General features: G+C 41.2%; 1 protein-coding gene across 1 annotated transcript in view; it reads right to left on the bottom strand.

Annotated features, from left to right (window-relative positions):
- The window catches only part of LOC128929012 (uncharacterized), a 38,232-nt gene extending 18,487 nt beyond the window's left edge, over positions 1-19,745 (bottom strand). The window contains exons 1-6 of the mRNA XM_078346437.1: positions 19,482-19,745; positions 17,265-17,371; positions 15,649-15,851; positions 13,851-13,978; positions 11,933-12,044; positions 81-3,966 (exon numbers count right to left, since the gene is read on the bottom strand). Coding sequence (XP_078202563.1) covers positions 81-520 — 440 coding nt within the window. The 5' untranslated portion in view covers positions 521-3,966; positions 11,933-12,044; positions 13,851-13,978; ... (1 more) ...; positions 17,265-17,371; positions 19,482-19,745. The remainder of the gene's footprint in view (positions 1-80; positions 3,967-11,932; positions 12,045-13,850; positions 13,979-15,648; positions 15,852-17,264; positions 17,372-19,481) is intronic.

Below are 19,745 nucleotides of genomic sequence, written 5' to 3'. Positions count from 1 at the left end.
AGTTATCTGGGCTTCTGTCTTGTATGATCTGTCAGGTTCTAGGCCTTGTAAGGGTGAGTTCCATGTCTCCACTCACTTACATGTGCCCAGGACGGTTGGCTCTTGGGAGGCTCTTCATGGTGATTGAGGCCATGGATCCTTCGCACTGTTCCTTGAATCCACTTGACACGAAATACTCATCCTGAAATGATGCTTTGAAAGCGATGCTTCCAGTCAATTGTGGGTCCACTGTATTATGGATCCCTAGTACCCAATACACGGCATATAAGAAATGAATGAAAAATGAGGGCATGGACTCAAGTGTGCCCACAAGGTGAGAGAAAAGGGCCCTACTTACTAGGTGTGCTACGAAGTCATCTGGGACCATTGGCTTTGCTATTTCATAGCAGGCCTGGGGCTTTGAAGGCTGGTATTTCCTCATTCTAAACCTCAGAGTCCAATGAATTACCACCAAGTGGACAAAGGTCCATGGGCCAGAGCTCTTGGTGTGAAAAACATACCTTTTTTGGGTGTGATTCATAAACGGGGACTATACAAAACTAAGAACCATGTTTGTGTGCTGACTACCTGCAAGCCGTGGTGAGAAAACACTCTGTATACATGATCTTATTCAATGCTTGTTACAAATCCCTGAAGTGGATTTTTAGACAAACTTTCTATTCTAGAGCTTTTTGGAACAAGAGGCTAGTGTAGTGAGCTTCCACCTACTCAGCATCAGATTCAGATATTTGTTGATTTTATAGCAAATCCCACACATCACAGAATTTCCTCCCTGACCGTCTTGGTGGATGTCTGTAAAAGATACGATTCTTGTTTGTTCTTTCAACATGAGGTCTCTGTCACCCAGGCTGGAGTTCAGTGGCATGATCTTGGTTCACTGTGGCCTCTCCTGCCTCAACTTCCTGAGTAGCTGCAACTACAGACTCACACCATGCCCTGCTCATCTTTTTATTTGCATTTTAGTAGAGACAGGGTCTTGCTATGTTGCCTGGGCTGGTCTACAATTCCTGGATTCAAAGGATCTTCCCGCCTTGACCTCCCACACTACTGAGATTATAGGTGTGAACCGCCGTGCCTGGAGACAAGAAGTCATTAAAAAATATAATCCCAATACCATCATCAACCAACCATCTCACACCATTGCTCTTTATCACTGTCAACTCTCCTTCTAGCTCCAAATTTTCAGTCATTTCATGTATTTATTGTTTGAATCAGGATCCAAATAAAGTCTCCCTTTGGGATTGTGTGATTCGCCTCTTCGGGTTTTTTTGATCCTGACAGCTTCCCACTTTCATCTCTGTGCTGTCCCTTGCAATCCATTTATTGAATAAATCAGGCCATTTCCCCACACTTTGAATTATGCTAAATGTATTCTCATTATGCTGTTTCTCATACTGTGAATTTTGCTAATTGTATCTTGTGATGTTGGTTAACTTGCTCTTCACTTTGTTCTAGTTTTGATAAATTAGTAGTTTAATCTCAAGACTTGGTGAGATTCAGGCTGGACTTGATTCAGGACAAAAAGGCTGTGCTAGTTTCTTCTGGGAGGAGGTGTGTGCTCTCTGGATATCTTTTTTTTTTTTAATTGGTGGTGTTAATGGCCATTGATCACTTAAGGATTGAACAATGAAGGCATTGTTGTATCATTCCTTCTTCGTTTATGAGCTGCCACCCGTCGAAGAGATACTGCTACCCTAAGAAGGGCCGTGCATGAAGAAAGAGACACTGCTACCCCAAGCAGAGCCTTGCATTAAGAAAAAACTGAAGTAAATATAAAAAAGAGATGCTGCTTCTTATGAACTGTTACTCACTTGTACAACTTATATAGAAAACACCAGTTCATGGCTTGATTTCTTGTTTACCATTTTTCAAAATCATGGGCTGTTTCATTTATATCCTTCAATGGTGACCACTTCTATTAATTAATTTTTTTAGACAGGGAGGGTCTAGCTCTGTTGCCCAGGTTGGTATGCAGAGAAGCAGTCATGCCACTATAGCCTCAAACTTCTAGGCTCAGGTGACCCTCCCATCTCAGCTTCCTGAGTAGCTGAGACCAAAGACATGAGCCCTCAAACCTGAGTAATTTAAAAAATCTTCTGTTGAGACAAAGTCCCTGTGTTGCACAGGCTGGTCTTGAACTCCTGGATGAAGTGATCCTCCTAACTCAGCCTCCCAGAGTGTTGAAATTACAGGCACGAGGAGCTGTGCCAGCCCACTTTTATTTTTTCAAAAGGATCATTATGAATGCAGATATTCAAACATATCTGATATATCTCAATTCACTGCAACTATTATCCTTACTAATGTACAAAATGTCCTATCTTTGGTTAGAAGGAGGCCCTTCAGATTGGCCCTTCGGACATGTTGAAATCATCCTAATAATCTTTGATAGATTCTTTGCTATCCAGAGTGATAGTATGTTCCAGGCTCCTTACACATTTCTGGCCTAGACCTGAAATCAGCACTTTGTCCAGGAAGCCTTGTTTCCTTTCATTGGGCAATGGTATTTTGAGACTACAATCTTGGTGCTAGGGGCAAATAGTATAATTTTAGAACTTAAAAAAACTGCCTGGCTCGTGTCTGTAATCCTAGCACTTTGGGAGGCCGAGATGGGTGGATCACATGAAATCACGACTTTCAGACCAGCCTAAACAACATAATGAAACCCCATCTGTACTAAAAATACAAAAAATTAGCCAGGCATCATAGCGGGAGCCTGGAATCCCAGCTACTTGGGAGGCTGAGGCAGGAGAATCACTTGAACCTGAGAGGTGGAGGTTGTGGTGAGCTGAGATTGCGTCATTGCACTCCAGCCTAGGTAAAAACAGCAAAACTCTGTCTCAAAAAAAGAAAAAAAAAAAAAAATTAAAAATAATTTAAAAATTAACAGCTTTATAAAGGTGTAATTTACAAACTAAAATCTACCCATTTTAAGTGTACAATGATTGTGTGTGTGTGTGTGTGTGTGTGTGTGAGAGAGAGAGAGAGAGAGACAGGGTTATCACTCTGATACCAAGGCTGGAATGCAGTGGTGCCATCATGGCTCACGGCAGCCTCAACCTCTTGGGATCAGGTGATTCTCCTGCCTCACCTCCCTGAGTACCTGAGACTACAGGCTTGTACCAACACACCTGTTAAAGCATTTAAATTATTTGCAGAGATGTTTCCCAGGCTGTTCTTGCACTCCTGGGCTCAAGTGATCCTCTTGCCGTGGCCTCCCAAAGTGTTGGGATTACAGGTGTGAGCCACTGCAGTTAGTTCAATTCAATGATTTTAGTGTATTTAGTATATTTACAGAATTATGTAACAATCACCAAAATCTAGTTTAAGGACATTTCATCATCCCAGAAAGAAACTCGTGCCCATCAGAGTCACTTTTCAGTCTCATTCGCAGCCCTAGTCAACCAGTAAGCTGCTTTCTATCTCTATATTAGGCTGTTCTGCACCTTTCATATAAACGAAATCATGTGACGTGTGTTCTTTTGCAGCTGGCTTCTCTCCCGAAGCCTTGCGTTGCTGAGGTTGATCACTCTGGTAGCATGCCTCAGAACTCATTTTTGATTGCTGAATAGTATTCCTTTGTACTCCCCACATTTGAATTCCTTCGTCAGTTGATGGGCATTTGGCTTGTCTCCACTGTTTGGTTCTTGTGAGTGGCGCTGTTGTGAACATTCACCCACAAGTCTTTGTGGGAACATATATTTTCATTGTTCCTGGTTAGATACCTAGAAGTAAAGTTGCTGACTTTAAGGCAATTTGACTTTATTTTATTATTATTTTTGTCCTGAGCCCCTTGCCGTTCTGCTAGAGAAGGCGATTTTATTTTTAACATTTTGAGAAACTGTCATACTATCTTCCAAAAAAGGGGCTGTAGCATTTTACATTCCCACTGGCAGTGTGTGAGGGCTCTGTTCTCCACGTCCTCTCCAGCACTTGGTGTCACGCGTCTGCTTGGTTGTAGTTATTCTAGTGGGTGGAAAGAGACATCGCGTTTTGGATTAATTTGCATTTTCCTAGTGACTGACGATGTTGAGCACTTTATAATGTGCTTATTGGACATTAAAATATTATCTTTGGAGAAATGTTTCTTCATGTTCTTTTCCCATTTTTAAGTTGGATTGTCTTTTAATATTGAGTTGTAGGAGTTCTTCTGGATATATCGGTTATTAGACATATGATTTATAAATCTTTTCTCCCATTCTGCGGCTGTCTTCCCCTTCCTTGATTGTATCTTTTGCTGTGCCAAAGGTTTAAATTCAGCTGATGCTCAATTTTTTATTTTCTTGCTTTTTCCCTTTCCTCCTTTTCCAGGTCTCACTAGGTGGCCCTGACTGGTCTTCAACTGTGCTTTTGATGTTGTATCTAAGACATCACTGCCCTACACAAGATCACAAGAATTTACTCATGTTTTCTAAGAGTTTCATTGTTTTTAGTTTTACATTTAGGTCTGTGATCCCTTTTCAGTTAATTTTTGTGTATGGTGTTAGGCAGGGACCCAAATTAATTTATTTGTACATGAATATCCAGTTGCCTCACCACCATTTGTTGAAAAGTCTATTCGTGGTTGGAAACGGTGGGAGGCCAAGGCTGGAGTATTGCTTGAGTCCAGGAGTTTAAGGCTGACATCTGCCTAATTCTCCCCATAATTTCTCCAACAACTGCCTAATTCTTCCCCCACACCCAGCCCGGGGTAAACACCATTCTACTCTCTGCTTCTATGACTTCAACATTTTTTCTTTCTTCCTTTTCTTTCTTTCTTTCCATTTTCTTTAATGAATCAGTTCCTAAGCAGAGTTCAACTTTTTAAGGATCCACACATGAATGACATCATGCAGGGTTTGTCTTTCGGTGCTCTGCTTATTTCACTTAGCATCATGTCATCCAGTTTCATCCATGTCATCGCAAATGCAACAATTTTTAGGCAGATGTTGGAAAAATTATGGGGAGAATTAGGCAGATGGTAGCCTTAAACTCCTGGACTCAAGCAATACTCCAGCCTTGGCCTCCCAAAGTGCTGGGATGACAGTCATGAACTACTGTTTCCAACCATGAATAGACTTTTCAACAAACGGTGGTGAGGCAACTGGATATTCATGTACAAATAAATTAATCTGGGTCCCTGCCTAACACCATACACAAAAATTAACTGAAAAGGGATCACAGACCTAAATGTAAAACTAAAAACAATGAAACTCTTAGAAAACGTAAGAGTAAATTCTTGTGATCTTGTGTAAGGCACTGATGTCTTAGATACAACATCAAAAGCACAGCTGAAGACCAGTCAGGGCCACCTAGTGAGACCTGGAAAAGGAGGAAAGGGAAAAAGCAAGAAAATAAAAAATTGAGCATCAGCTGAATTTAAACCTTTGGCACAGCAAAAGATACAATCAAGGAAGGGGAAGACAGCCGCAGAATGGGAGAAAAGATTTATAAATCATGTGTCTAACAACCGATATATCCAGGAGAACTCCTACAACTCAATATTAAAAGACAATCCAACTTAAAAATGGGAAAAGAACATGAAGAAACATTTCTCCAAAGATAATATTTTAATGTCCAAAAAGCACATTATAAAGTGCTCAACATCGTCAGTCACTAGGAAAATGCAAATTAATTCAAAACGCGATGTCTCTTTCCACCCACTAGAATAACTACAACCAAGCAGACGCGTGACACCAAGTGCTGGAGAGGACGTGGAGAACAGAGCCCTCACACACTGCCAGTGGGAATGTAAAATGCTACAGCCCCTTTTTTGGAAGATGGTATGACAGTTTCTCAAAATGTTAAAAATAAAATCGCCTTCTCTAGCAGAACTGCAAGGGGCTCAGGACAAAAATAATAATAAAATAAAATAAAGTCAAAGTGCCTTAAAGTCAGCAACTTTACTTCTAGGTATCTAACCAGGAACAATGAAAATGTATGTTCCCACAAAGACTTGTGGGTGAATGTTCACAACAACGCCACTCACAAGAACCAAACAGTGGAGACAAGCCAAATGCCCATCAACTGACGAAGGAATTCAAATGTGGGGATTACAAAGGAATACTATTCAGCAATCAAAAATGAGTTCTGAGGCATGCTACCACAGTGATCGACCTCAGCAACGCAAGGCTTCGGGAAAGAAGCCAGCTGCAAAAGAACACACGTCGCATGATTTCGTTTATGTGAAAGGTGCAGAACAGCCTAATATAGAGATAGAAAGCAGCTTACTGGTTCACTAGGGCTGGGAATGAGACTGAAAAGTGACTCTGATGGGCATGAGTTTCTTTCTGGGATGATGAAATGTCCTTAAACTAGATTTTGGTGATTGTTACATAATTCTGTAAATATACTAAATATACTAAAATCATTGAATTGGACTAACTGCAGTGGCTCACACCTGTAATCCCAACACTTTGGGAGGCCACGGCAAGAGGATCACTTGAGCCCAGGAGTTCAAGAACAGCCTGGGAAAAATAAAGAGACTCCATCTCTACAAATAATTTAAACACTGAAAGTTAAAGGATGGAAAATATATTCCCCACAAATAGTAACCAAAAGAGAGCTTGGGTTGTTATACTAATATCAGACAAAATAAACTTTATGTCAAAAAAAAATTGCAAAAGATAAGGTATTACATTAATAGAAAGGCCAATTCACCAAGAAAACATGATAATCATAAACATATGTCATGAACTTCCCAGCCCTAAAATGCATCAAGCAAACTGACAAAATTTAAGGAAGAAATACAGTTCTAAAAAAACAGTTGGAGACCTTAATATTCCACTTTTTTTTTTTTTTTTTTTTGAGACAGAGTCTCACTCTGTTGCCCAGGCTAAAGTGGAATGGTGTGATCTTGGCTCACTGCAACCTCTGCCTCCCAGGTTCAAGTGATTGTCCTGCCTCAGCCTCCCAAGTAGCTGGGATTACAGGTGCCTGCCACCATGCCTGGCTCTTTTTATTTTTAGTAGAGATAGGGTTTTGCCTTCTTGGCCAGGCTGGTCTCGACCTCCCGACCTCAGGTGATCTGCCCACCTTGGCCTCCCAAAGTGCTAGGATTACAGGCATGAGCCAACACACCCAGCCCTCATATGCCACTTTTAACAATGAGTAGAAAACTAGACTGAAGATCATTAAGAAAATAAACAAAACAACACCATCAACCGATTGGACCTAGCAGACATACACAGGACACTGCATCCAACAGCAGAAGAACACAAATTTTTCTCAAGTGCACATGGAACATTCTCAAGGATGGACAATATATTAGCCCAGAAGAGAAGGATTAATCAACTTTAAAGACAGAAAGTATACAAAGCATCATATCTAGTCACATTAAATTAACAGGAGAACTTTTAAAAAATCACAAATGTTTCCATTGTTTGAAAAATTAGATCAGATGTGGTAACTCACACCTGTACTCCCAGCACTTTGGGAAGCCCAGGTGGGTGGATCACCTGAGGTCGAGAGTCTGGGACCAGTCTGGCCAACCTGGTGAAACCCTGTTTGTAATAAAAATATAAAAATTAGCTGGGCATGCTGGCGGGCACCTGTAATCACAGCTACTTGGGAGGCTAAAGCATGAAAGTCACTTGAACCTGGAAGTCAGAGGGAGGCTGCAGTGAGCAGAGATTGCACCACTGCCATCCAGCCTGGGTGACAGAGCAAGACCCTGTCTCAATAAATAAAAAGAAAAGAAAAACTAAACAACATACTCTTAACTAGCCAATGTATCAAAAAAGAAATCACAAGGGAAGTCAGAAATTATCTTGAGATAAAAGAAATAAAAAACATAACGTGCCAAAAACTTACAGATTCGAGCAAACGCAGTGCTAAGAAGGTAATTACACACATACCGTTTTAGCCCATTCAGGCTGCTGTAACGAAATGTCATAAACTGGGTGGGTTATAAACAATAGACATTATTAGAGTTCTGAAGGCTGGAAATTTCACATCAACTCACCAAAAAATTTTGTGTCTGGTGAGGGTTCATCGATAGGTGTCTTGTTTTTGCCTCAGCTGGGAGCAGTGGCTCACGCCTGTGTTCCCAGCACCTTGGGAGGCTGAGGTGGGTGGATCACCTGAGGTCAGGAGTTGGAGACCAGCCTGACCAATATGGTGAAACCCGTCTCTACTAAAAATAGAAAAATCAGCTGGGCATGGTGGCAGGCACCTGTAGTCCCAACTACTCGGGAGGCTGAGACGGGAGAACTGCTTGAACTCAGAAGGCAGAGGTTGCAGTGAGCAAAGATCGTGCCACTGCACTCCAGCCTGGGCAAGAGTCAGCCTTCATGTCAAAATTAAAATAAATAGAAATTTAGCTGTCTTGTTGTGGTCTCATATGGAGAATGAAACAAGGAAACTACTGAAGTCTCTATTTAAAGGGCACTAACATCACTAATCAAGGAAATGCAAATGAAAACCGCAATGAGATACAACCTTACTCCTGCAAGAACTGCCACAATTAAAAAGCTGAAAACCAACTCAGCTTGAATGTGAAGAGGGAACACTTTTACACGACTGGTGGGAATGTAAATTAGCACAACCAGTATGGAAAACAGCATGGAGAGTCCTTAAAGAAGTAAAAGCAGAACTACCATTTCATCCAGCAATCCCACTACTGGGTATCTACCCAAAGGAAAAGAAGTAGTCACATGAAAAAAGACACAAAGACACGTGCAAATGCATGTTTACAGCACAATTTGCAACTGCAAAGATATGGAACCAGCCTAAGTGCCCATCGACTGATGAGGCATACAGGAACAGTGGTGCACACACACCATGGGCTACTCCTCAGACATCAAAAGGGATGAAATCATGTCTTTTGCAGCAACTTGGAGGGAGCTGGAGGCCATTCTTCTAAGTGAAGTAACTCAGAAATGGAAAACCAAAATATGGTATGTTCCATCACTTTACTTGATGCCACTAAATTGTGTGTTATGTTTTACGTAAATAAGGAGAAAAAACAAGTCTCAATGGAGGCATACCAATGTTTCATGGGCACACAGCTATGGTATACTCAGAGAAATAACACAGAGCAATATACTGACGTTTTTAATCAGCTAGCTAGCTTGTAATTTATGTTAGAACATCCATTTAATTTGTTCTCTTTTAGCTGTTGCAATGCTTTCTTAAAAGCATTAGATTTGCTCTTCTATGATGTGCTGGGACATGAACCCAGGTAAAGATGGAAGGCTGAGGCCTCATTCAGCATGGGCCTATATTACTTTTCTGGGTGTTAAGATCATAAAAACACCATCAAAATTATAAGTTAAAGTGCACTGACTGAATTTTTTAAATAATGAGACACAAAAAAGTTACATTTCTGCTGAAACAAATGTTTTATAATTGTTGTAATCTTTCTGAGACACGGTCATGCTATGTTGCCCAGGCTGAAGTGAGAGAGTGGCTACTCACCGGCACCGTATTTCATACCACAGCCTGGAATTCCTGGGCTCAAGGAATCTTCCTGCCTCAACTTCTGGAGTAGTTGGGACTAGAGTTGTGCACCACTGCACCTGGCTTTTGGGATTTTCCCACAGTTGAAAAACAGCCAAAACCTAGACAAATTTCTTAGTAAGTCAAGTATTACTGTTTTTTTTTCTTACCAACTCTATCACGGATACACCTTTTACTTTTATATCCCTATGTCCTATTTGTCTGTAGTATTCTATGTGCCTCAATCCAGTTAATGATCTTATATCACTCTTACATGTCCTTCTATAATTTGGGGGAAATTTTTAACTGTTTTATAACTCTTATATAGTTTAAGTCACATTTGTTTACTGAATTATTATTTTTTTTTTTTGAGATGGGGTCTCACTCTGTACCCCAGGCTGGAGTGCAATGGCATAATCTCGGCTCATTGCAACCTCCACCTCCCGTGTTAAAGCTATCCTCCAGCCTCAGCTCTTGAATAGCTGGGATTACAGGTGTCTACCACCACGCCCGGCTAATATTTGCATTTTTAGTAGAAATGGGGTTTCACCATGTTGACCAGGCTGGTCTCAAACTCCTAACTTCAGGTGATTTGCCTACCTCGGCCTCCCAAAGTGCTGGGATTACAGGTGTGAGTCACTGTGCCCAGCCTACTGAATTTTTGATACTGGAACTTATTTGTGCATGAGAGCCCTCTTTTGATAAATGTCTTTGTTATTTCTATCATTTCACTAACATTTACCCCAATTGAGATAGATGATCAACTGATGAACCACCCGACTAGTACTGTGTGCACAATATTGTTAATCGAAGTAAATGTAGGTACTCTTTTACCAAATCAAGGTGGAAAGCTACAGAAAAAGAAAAAAACAAAACAAAACTTACCCTGACCCTTTCCATCCATTAGTGACATAAACACAGAAAGATCACCAAATGGACCAAATGAAGGAGCCAGACAATCAGACCAAAATGATATAAACACATTTTTCAGAAACACACCAAAGGCACCCAGGTTGAGAAACCTGGGTATTCACGTGCAGAGGACTGAAGTGAGACCCTTACGTTGCACAAGAACACAAACATCAACACAAAACCAACTCAGCACCTAAGTTCAATCCTTAAACTTAACAAGCTCTCAGGAAAATACATAGGGTGAGTGTCTATTTTGGGAAGACTTGAATCTGTGTACACCAGTTGCAGAAAGGAAAAATTAGGAAGAATATACCCATAAATAATACAACATTTTCGTCACCTCACTCGCTTTATTTCCCAATGGGAAACAGAAATCCCTGCTAACAAAAGCAAATTTAAACAGGTTAGACAAAGGACAACTTTAAAATTTATAAACAAGGAGAAAATGGTGAACCCAAAGAAAAGGCACCCTACAGATTGGGATAAAATTATAGAAAATCATGTATCTGAAAAAAACTGTTTTCTAACATATGCAAGAAACTAAAGGCACTAAGCGAGCATAATGATAAAATAATGAAAACCTCTATTTACCCAAACAACCTGCCACTGGCATAAAAACAGAAAGGCTACCCAACGGACAGAATGAGGGAGACCCACATGCCACCCAAATGAATGTACACTGAACACATTTTTCAACACAACACAAATAGACACAATGGGAAAAGAATAAATGATTTTGAGCAAACTGAATAACCACATGAAAAACACTGAAATAGGACAAAAATCAATGTAAATTACATGGAAGGCCTAAACTCAATCTTGAAACCATTTCCTTCCCTCAGGAAACAACGGGTAAGCACATAGTTTAGAAGACTAATCTATGCACACAAGCTGCAAAATGTAAAATATAAAAAGAAAAAGAAAATTAGAAGGAAAAAAACGTAGACAATGCCATGGATTGGCAATCTTTTTCACCGGTTTTAACTGCACACGGAAGTCACCACTAACATGTAAACACGTGGAACTACGGAAAACAACGGATCTTATGCTGCGAAAAGAAAACAATGAACAGAAGAGAAGGTGCCTCACAGACTGAAAGAAAACTATGGAAAAGCCTGTCTTTGAAAGGGGTCGTTATAAAATTTGGGAAAGACACTAACACTACCATGTGGGGGGAAACAAAAACAAACACCCAAGCTAAGTCTGGGCAAAGGACCTGATCAGACGTGTCTGCGAAGCAGATGGGAAACTGACTCACAGGTAAAAGAAAAGTCTCTCAAAAGCGCTAATCCTCACAAGAATGTCAAGGAAACCGGCATTGAGATGCCGCTTCCATCCACATCTAATGAATGTTACCTAAAACAGAAATAAAAGTTTTAAAAGGAAACCACTAGTACAGACTTTCAGAAGGGGAAACTCTTCTCATACACTATTGGTGGAAATGTCAATGTCTACACACACTATGAAAAACAGCTGGAAGTGCCTCAAACAAAGTAAAAACGCCATTTCATCCAGCCATCATTCCATTCCTATGTGGAAGAGATACCTGCCTTACCCTCTGTACTGCAGTACTCACGATAGCCAAGATAGGAAATACACCTACCTGTTCTTCCATTGATGAAGGGATGAAGAAGCTGCAATATACAGCCAGAGCAGAATATTCTTCAATCGTAGAAATGGGTGAAATCTCGTCACTTGCGGCCACGTGGAAAAACCTGAGGAACATTATGTTAAATGAAATAAGCCAGGCAGAGAAAGGCATATACTGCATGATCTCATGCACGTGGAATCTGAAACAACTTGACCTCACAGAAGCACAAAGTTCAATAGTGGGTACCAGAGGCTGTGGGGAAGGGGCACCTAGGCAGGGATTGGTCATGGGTACAAAGTTACACTTAGAAAACAGATGAGTCCTGCCCTTCTCTTCTATAGCAGAGAAACCAGGGTAAATATTGTAGTGAATTTTCCAAATAGCTGGAAAGGATTATGAGTATCATCTCCACAGACAAATAATACCTAGAGGACTTCACAGATGCTAAATATTGTGATTCGATCAATATGCTAGGTGTACCCATATCAAAATGGCCCCTGTATCTTCTAGTTATATACATATACTCTAGGGTAATCTCTTTAAAAAAAAAAAAAAAAAAAAAAAGAATACCAATGACGCTAAAATTTACATGGAACCATGAAACACCCTGAATTTCAAAGCAACCCTGAAAAAACACATAAAATGCATCACTATCCTCCATTTGAAATTATACTGAGAAGCCAGTTATCTAAACAACAGATGACTGGCACTAACCGAGAAACCCAGACCAACAGACAGAATGAGGGAGCTCAATCACAAACACAAATTCCTAGGTGGTGTATACGTTTTGTAAAAGAACACCGACAGACACAATGAAGAGGGGGGAATCTGTTTAATCAATGGATTTGAAAACTGGATATCCCTATGTAAGTAGAATAGGACCCCAATTGTGTAAAAAGACCAAGGATTAACTCAAAATGAATTAGAGACTGATCAACAAAAGTCGAAAGCATCAAACTCTTCCAATGAGAAGACACATGGTGTGGGTATACTTAGGTCAATGTGGATCTGTGCTCACAGTGTGCCAAAACAAAATAAAAAATACAGGGGGAAAAACTCATAGGTGATGGGATAGTTTGGTCATGATTCTGTTTTTCCTCATCAGTCACCTACATCAAAGGACAACAAGAAAAAAGACACACGTGGGACTACATCATACGTTAGAGTTTGTGCCCAAGCAGATTTCTAAAAAATCTATCCCATCACCTATGAGTTTTTCCCCCTGTATTGTTGACCAGTCTCTAATTCATTTTGAGTTAATCCTTGGTCAGGAGGCTGAGGCAGGAGAATTGCCTGAACCCAGGAGGCGGAGGTTGTGGTGAGCCGAGATCGCGCCATTGCACTCCAGCCTGGGTAACAAGAGTGAAACTCCGTCTCAAAAAAAAAAACTATCCTTAAGTTTACAAGAAAGGTTTCGGCAAACCTACATATGATGAAAGGTTGTCTTCAAAATGTCTAAGCAACAAACGCTACTTACTAGCAAAAACACAAAAGAGAAACTAATAACTAAGCAAAATGGGACCAAATAACCTAAACAGACATTTCTGCAAAGAAGACGTAACGTTGAAAACAAGTTTTCAAAACTTAGATAATATCACAAATCATAAGATGTAAATCAAAACAACACACATGATCTCACTATAATTCATACGGGTGTTATCAAAGCAATCAAATACATTAAAAGAGACGCAAACGCTGCTGTCAATTTCCACAGAGGAGCTCATTTGGTAAGAATGTTAATTAGCATTCATACTACAGACACCAGTGGGAGCTTCCTCCAAAAGTTTAACCTACAACTACCACTTCATCTAACAAGTCTACTACTAAGTATACTTTCAAGACGAAAGAAATCAGTCCATGCAAGAGGCATCTGCCATCCTATGTGGACTGCAGCACTATTCACAATTGCCAAGACAAAGAATAGACTTACCTGCCCATCCACACATGAAGGGATACCTGGTGTATGTGCACAAATAGAATCGTCTTCAGCTAGAAAACGGGAATGAAATGTCATCATTTGGAGCCACGCTGTTGAACTTGGAGGACATCATGTATGACCTAAGACAGGCAGAAAAGGAACAACTAATGTAGAATCCAAAATAAAAGGCTGTATTGCATAGGTCTAGAAAGCACAATAGTAGTTACTAAAGGTTGGAGGGAAGAAGGGGCACGGGCAGAGGTCAGAAATAGGCACAAAGTTACACTTAGATGAGAGGAATGAATCGTTCCTCGCTGATCCACAGCCAAGTGACCAGAGGTTAACACAACATCACACCCTTTTCACAAAATCTGGGAGATTCCAAATGTTTTCTCCACAGAGAAATTCACAACTGTTTCTGATAAGAGAGGCTCTAAAGATCCTGATTTTATCATTCCTCGGTGTCTGCATTAATCAAAATGCCCCACTCTAACTCCCCACATTGTGTACCTTCACTATATGACCAACCTTTTAAAAACGATGTCAATACGCAATGCTAAAATTCATGTGGCCCATAAAACACACTGAATTTCCAAAGCAATCCTGAGAAATCCAAACTACCTCGGTTGTGTCACACTTCCTGATGTTAAATTTCATTGAAAAGCTAGGGACCCCATTCCACACAGAGCAGTGGAACAGATTAGAGGACCCAGACTAAAACCCTCACCCCTAACACCATCTGATCTTCAACAAAATCCACAAAAAGAAGCTTTGGAGAAAAGACTCCCTCTTTTCAATAGACGGCGCTGGCATAAATGACTAGCCAGCTGCAGAAGAAAAACAGTGGGCCCCGTGTCTCACGGTGCACAGACAAAAACTCAAGATGAATGAAAGATGTAAATGCAAGACCTCAAACTATGAAAAGCCTGCAAGAGAACCTAGAAACGCCCTTCCTGACAGAGGATTTGGCACAGCGTGGATGTATCTCAGTCTCCAAGAGCAAGTGCAACTAAAACAATTATTGCCCAGTGGCACCTAATACACAAAGAGCTGCTGCACAGAAGAAATGACCAACAGAGTGAACAGACGGCCTACGCAACGGGAGAAAATGTTCTCACGCATGCATCTGATGAAGGCTAATATCCCGGATCTACCTTAAAGATGTTAAGCAAATAAACCAGGAAAACAAAAACTCAATGAAGAAAGGGCAAGGGGCATGAAAACATGCGCCTCGAAAGAAGGCTTACAGCAACCAACAGACATGACAACACTTCTCTGCCTCAGTCAGCATCAGAAAGAGGCAAAGCAAAAGGCCCATGAGATAGTATTTCACACTGGCCAGAATGACGATTAGGACACAGTCCACAAGAACGAATGCAGGCGAGGCAGAGGACAGGGACGCTGCTCTGCTGCTGGTGCAAATGCAAACCAGTTCAGACACCACGGAAAGCAACGTGGGGATTTCTCAAATGACTTTCTCCACATCACTAATACTCACAAAAACGTCCATGGAAACCATGCTAAGATTCCGTCTCCTTCCACTCGCTATGAATACTACCAAAAACAAAACACAAATTTTGGAAGGTGCCAGCCAGTGTAGACTTACAGAAAGGTAACCTCTTCAACACTATTGGTGAGGCGTAAACTAGAATACACACACTGCTTCACAGTACAACTACCATGTCAGCTGGCAGCCCCACCACTGATTCCACATTTAAAGCAGTTGAAATCCCTGGGCTGTAGAGAGCTATCTGCCTTCCATGGGTACTGAAGCACTTGTAACTGTGGCCAAAGTACATAACCAACCTACCTGTCCACCCGCAGCTGCAGGGATGAAGAAACTGCTGTTCAGATACACCATGGAGTATGTTCCAGCCATAAAGCTCTGGGAAATCCTGCCATCTGCAGCCACATGAAGAAACCTGGAGAACATCAGGTCCAATAGATGAGCCTGGTAGAGAAAGTCCCATTCCACACGATCTCAGGCATGCAGACTGAAAACACATTAATCTCCTAGAAGCAGAAAGTTCAATAGGAATTACTAGAGGTCGCTGGGAAGATGGAGAGGGTCTGGGAAGGAATCAGTAATGGGTAAAAACTTCCCCTCAGATGAGAGCAATCAATTCTGGTCTTCTATTCCACAGCAGGGTGACTGGCCTTAACACAAATGTATCATATGTCTCAAAGCAGCTAGAAGAAAATATTCTGAATGTTGTTACCACAAAAAAAAATCATAACTATACGAGGTGAAGAGATGCTAAATAACCCAATTTGATCATTACTCAGAATACACATGTATCAAAATCTTCCCTGTACCCTCTAATTATATACATTTATATATGGCAAATCGTGTTTTAAGATATATAAAGAAAACAATGCCAAAATTAATATGGAAATGTGAAACACCCTGAATTTCCACAGTTACCCTGAGAAACGCAAACCATGTGGCATGTATCACATTCCCTGAGTTCTAATTAAATGAAAATCCCTAGTTAACCAACCCATATGCTACTGGTAAACACACAGACACACAGACCAGTGAGCAAAATGAGGGTGTTTAATAATAAACAGAAATTTATATAGAGTGAATACATTTTTTCAAAACACTACCAAACTGACACAATGGGGAAGGTTTTCAAAACTAGGTATCCATATGCAAAAGAATAGTACAGGACTCTCATGGTATGAAATACACAATAATCAACTGAAAAGGATCAAAGATTATACACAAAACTTGCAACCATAAAGCTCCTATAAAGACAACCTCACTGTGCGGATATTTATTGCAACTTGGATGTATGCTCACGATTTGCAAAAACAAAAATACAAGGAAAAGAAAATCGTGGACAACGGACTGCTTTGGTAGTGATTGAGTTTTTTCTTCATTAGTAACCAACAGCACAGCTAACGAAGAAATCATACACATGTGGGGCCACGTCACACTGAAGAGTTTGTGTCTAACAAACAATGAACAAAATGAAAAAGCATACTAAAAACTGTAAGAAACGTTTGGGCAAACACTCAGTTGGATAAGAGGTTATTTTTGAAAAGGTACAAGCCAGTAACACTACCGGCTGGCAAAAAAAAAAAGACAAAAATAACCAAACCAAATAACCTGAAGAGATATTTGTGCAGACAAGAAACTGATGCAACATTTGCAAAAATGTGGTTACCGTTACTATGCATGAGAAAAATGAGGATCAAAACCACACTCAGATCTTATCTCACTCCAACTAGAATGAACATTACAAACAGATTAAAATATTTAAAAAGACAACTTCTAGTATGAATTTCCACAAAGGGGAACTGTTTGTGGAAACGTAAATTAGTATTAACGCTATAAACAGTTGGGGGTCCTGCAAAGAATAGAAAGGAAAAACAGCATACCAGCTAGCATTCCCACTACTGGGTATACATTCTACCTACCTGTCCATCCACAACGGGATCAAGAAACTCTCGTATGCATACACTACGAAATATTCTTCGGCCACCGAAATGATGAAACAGTGTCATGTGGAGCAACCCAGATGAACCTGGAAAACATTATGTTAAACATAATGAGCTGGGCCAAGAAAGACAAACACTGAATCTTAAGATGTCTCTCTTAAAGAGGTAAAAAGCACAATATTGGTTACCAGGGTCTGGGAGATAGAGGGGAATAGGATTGGTTATGGAAGCAAAGTTATCTTAACTTTAAAGGAATCAAACTGAGTGTTCTCCTCCTCAGCCTGGTGACCGGAGTTAACAATATTATATTTTTCAAAAGAATAAGAAAGGAGAATTTTATGTGTTCTCTCCACACAAAAATAATCCCTTATGAGGGAACAGAGATCCTAAGTACCCTGATTTGATCATTACCCAATCTATACGTGTGAAAATGTACCCCTAATTATGCACCTTTATGTTGTGAAAAAAAAGTTAACAGAAATAAATACATACTACTAAAAATCACAGGGAACCATAAAAGCTATTCATATCTAAAGGAATCCTGAGAAATACAATCAAAGTGAGGACCCACAATCCTCGATATTAAGTCACACTGCCAAGCTGCAGTCATGCAGCACATATACGGTACCTGGATAAAAACAATACCTAGAATTGTGGATGAAAATGGGGAGGCCAAAACAAGATCAACGCAAATATGGACATAGTCAACTCACTTTGATAAAGACCACCGCAGTGTGGCAGGCAGAGTCTGCTCAATGAATACCCTTGAGAAAAATGTTATCTGAATGCAGAAGAGAGAAACAGAACCCTGATTTTACATGGTATATGAAAATCAAACCCCCCCCCCGCAAAAAAACAAACAAGCCAAAAAAACCCCCGAAGACCAGAACAAAAGACCATAAAGCACAAAATGTTTTTAACTAAAACACAGGTTGAGCATATATTCTGGGTCACGTGACTCTCTGCTCACCTTTGCAAAGAGAGAAAGAAATAAACACCCTGGAAGAGAAACCTCCTTGACAATTAAATGCTTTGTCACTGATAAGTATTTTCTTATATGGGTGACCAGAATTACATGCATAAAACGCAAAAATAAACATGGACTACATCAACCTGAAAAGTTTCTGCACGGCAAAGAAACTACCTTCCAAATTAAAAAAGCATCCTATAGATTAGGCAAAAATTTCAGGTAATCATGTAATTCACGAGTTGTCATCTAAGGTGTACACAAAAGACACTACAAAGTAGCAAAAGAATCTAATATTTCGCAAAGGACCTGAACAGACAATTCTGCGACAGAAAATCGAACAACAGATAAAAGGTCCTCAAAATTAACTATCCAACAAAGTTAATTAACTGTGTGGTTTAATTGAAACCCACACACAGATAATCTCACACTTATTGAATATTCCTAGAAAGTTTTTAAAAATAGGAGAGGCCAGGCTCGGTGGCTTACGCCAGTAATCCCAGAACTTTTGGGAGTCCGAGGCAGCAGATCACCTGAGGTCAAGAGTTTGAGACCAGCCTGATCAATATGGAGAAACCCCGTCTTTACTACTGATAAAAAAATCAGCCTGGCGTGGTGGCGGGCCCCTGCAGTCCCAGCTACTCAGGAGGCTGAGACAAGAAAATTGCTTGAACCCGGGAGCGCAGGTTGCAGGGAACCCAGATGGCACCACTGCACTCCGGCCGGGGCAGAACGAGATTGTCTCCAAAGGGAAAAAGTAAAAAAAAAAAAAAAGGAACACGGGTATGGTTTTGGAGAAAAGGGAACTCATACACTGTAAATGAAAATCAGAATAGACACTACGGAAAACAGCGAAATACCTGGAGACTCCTCAAAGAATTCACACTACAAATGTCACCTGTTCTATTGGGTTCTAGCGAGGTCTCTCTTAAGGTCCTGAAACACCAAAATAACCCTGGACCTCAGCTCAGAGGGCCAGGGGCTCGGAGGGTCCCAGGTCCCGCGCTTCACCGCGGCCTCTGGGCCAGGTGCTCCTATAGGCTGGACGCGGGTCGCACACCGTTCCCGGCCAGGGTGCGCACGCTGGGGCGGCCAGGACCCCACAACCACCGCCACGCAGACTACTGGGGCCCAGATGCCCACAAGGAGTCAGGGCCCAAAAGCGAGCGGTGGGGAAGGAGCAGGGGGGCCCGGAGGATTCTCGGGGGGGTCCATGCCCCGCCACTTACCGCGGAAGCGTCCCTCCAGCTCCTCCATCACATGGAAGCCACCACGGCTTCTCCGAAGCTCGCCGCTTCTGGACGCCGCCGCTTCTGTTCGCTGGGACGCAGCCTCCGCTTTTGCCGGCTGGGACCGCGCGGTCGCTTCTGCTCGCTGGGATGTCGACTGCGCTTCTGCCCACTAGGACTAAGCCCCAGACTCTGGCCGCCGCTTTCGCTCGCTCCGACCACATCGCGGCAGCTTCCGTTCGCTTCAACCACGCCGCGGCTTCT

This window comes from Callithrix jacchus, chromosome 1 (genome assembly GCF_049354715.1).
Source record: "Callithrix jacchus isolate 240 chromosome 1, calJac240_pri, whole genome shotgun sequence".
NCBI classification, from domain to species: domain Eukaryota; kingdom Metazoa; phylum Chordata; class Mammalia; order Primates; family Cebidae; genus Callithrix; species Callithrix jacchus.
Note: the sequence above shows the minus strand (reverse complement) of the source record. Positions and strands in the feature narration are given on the sequence as shown.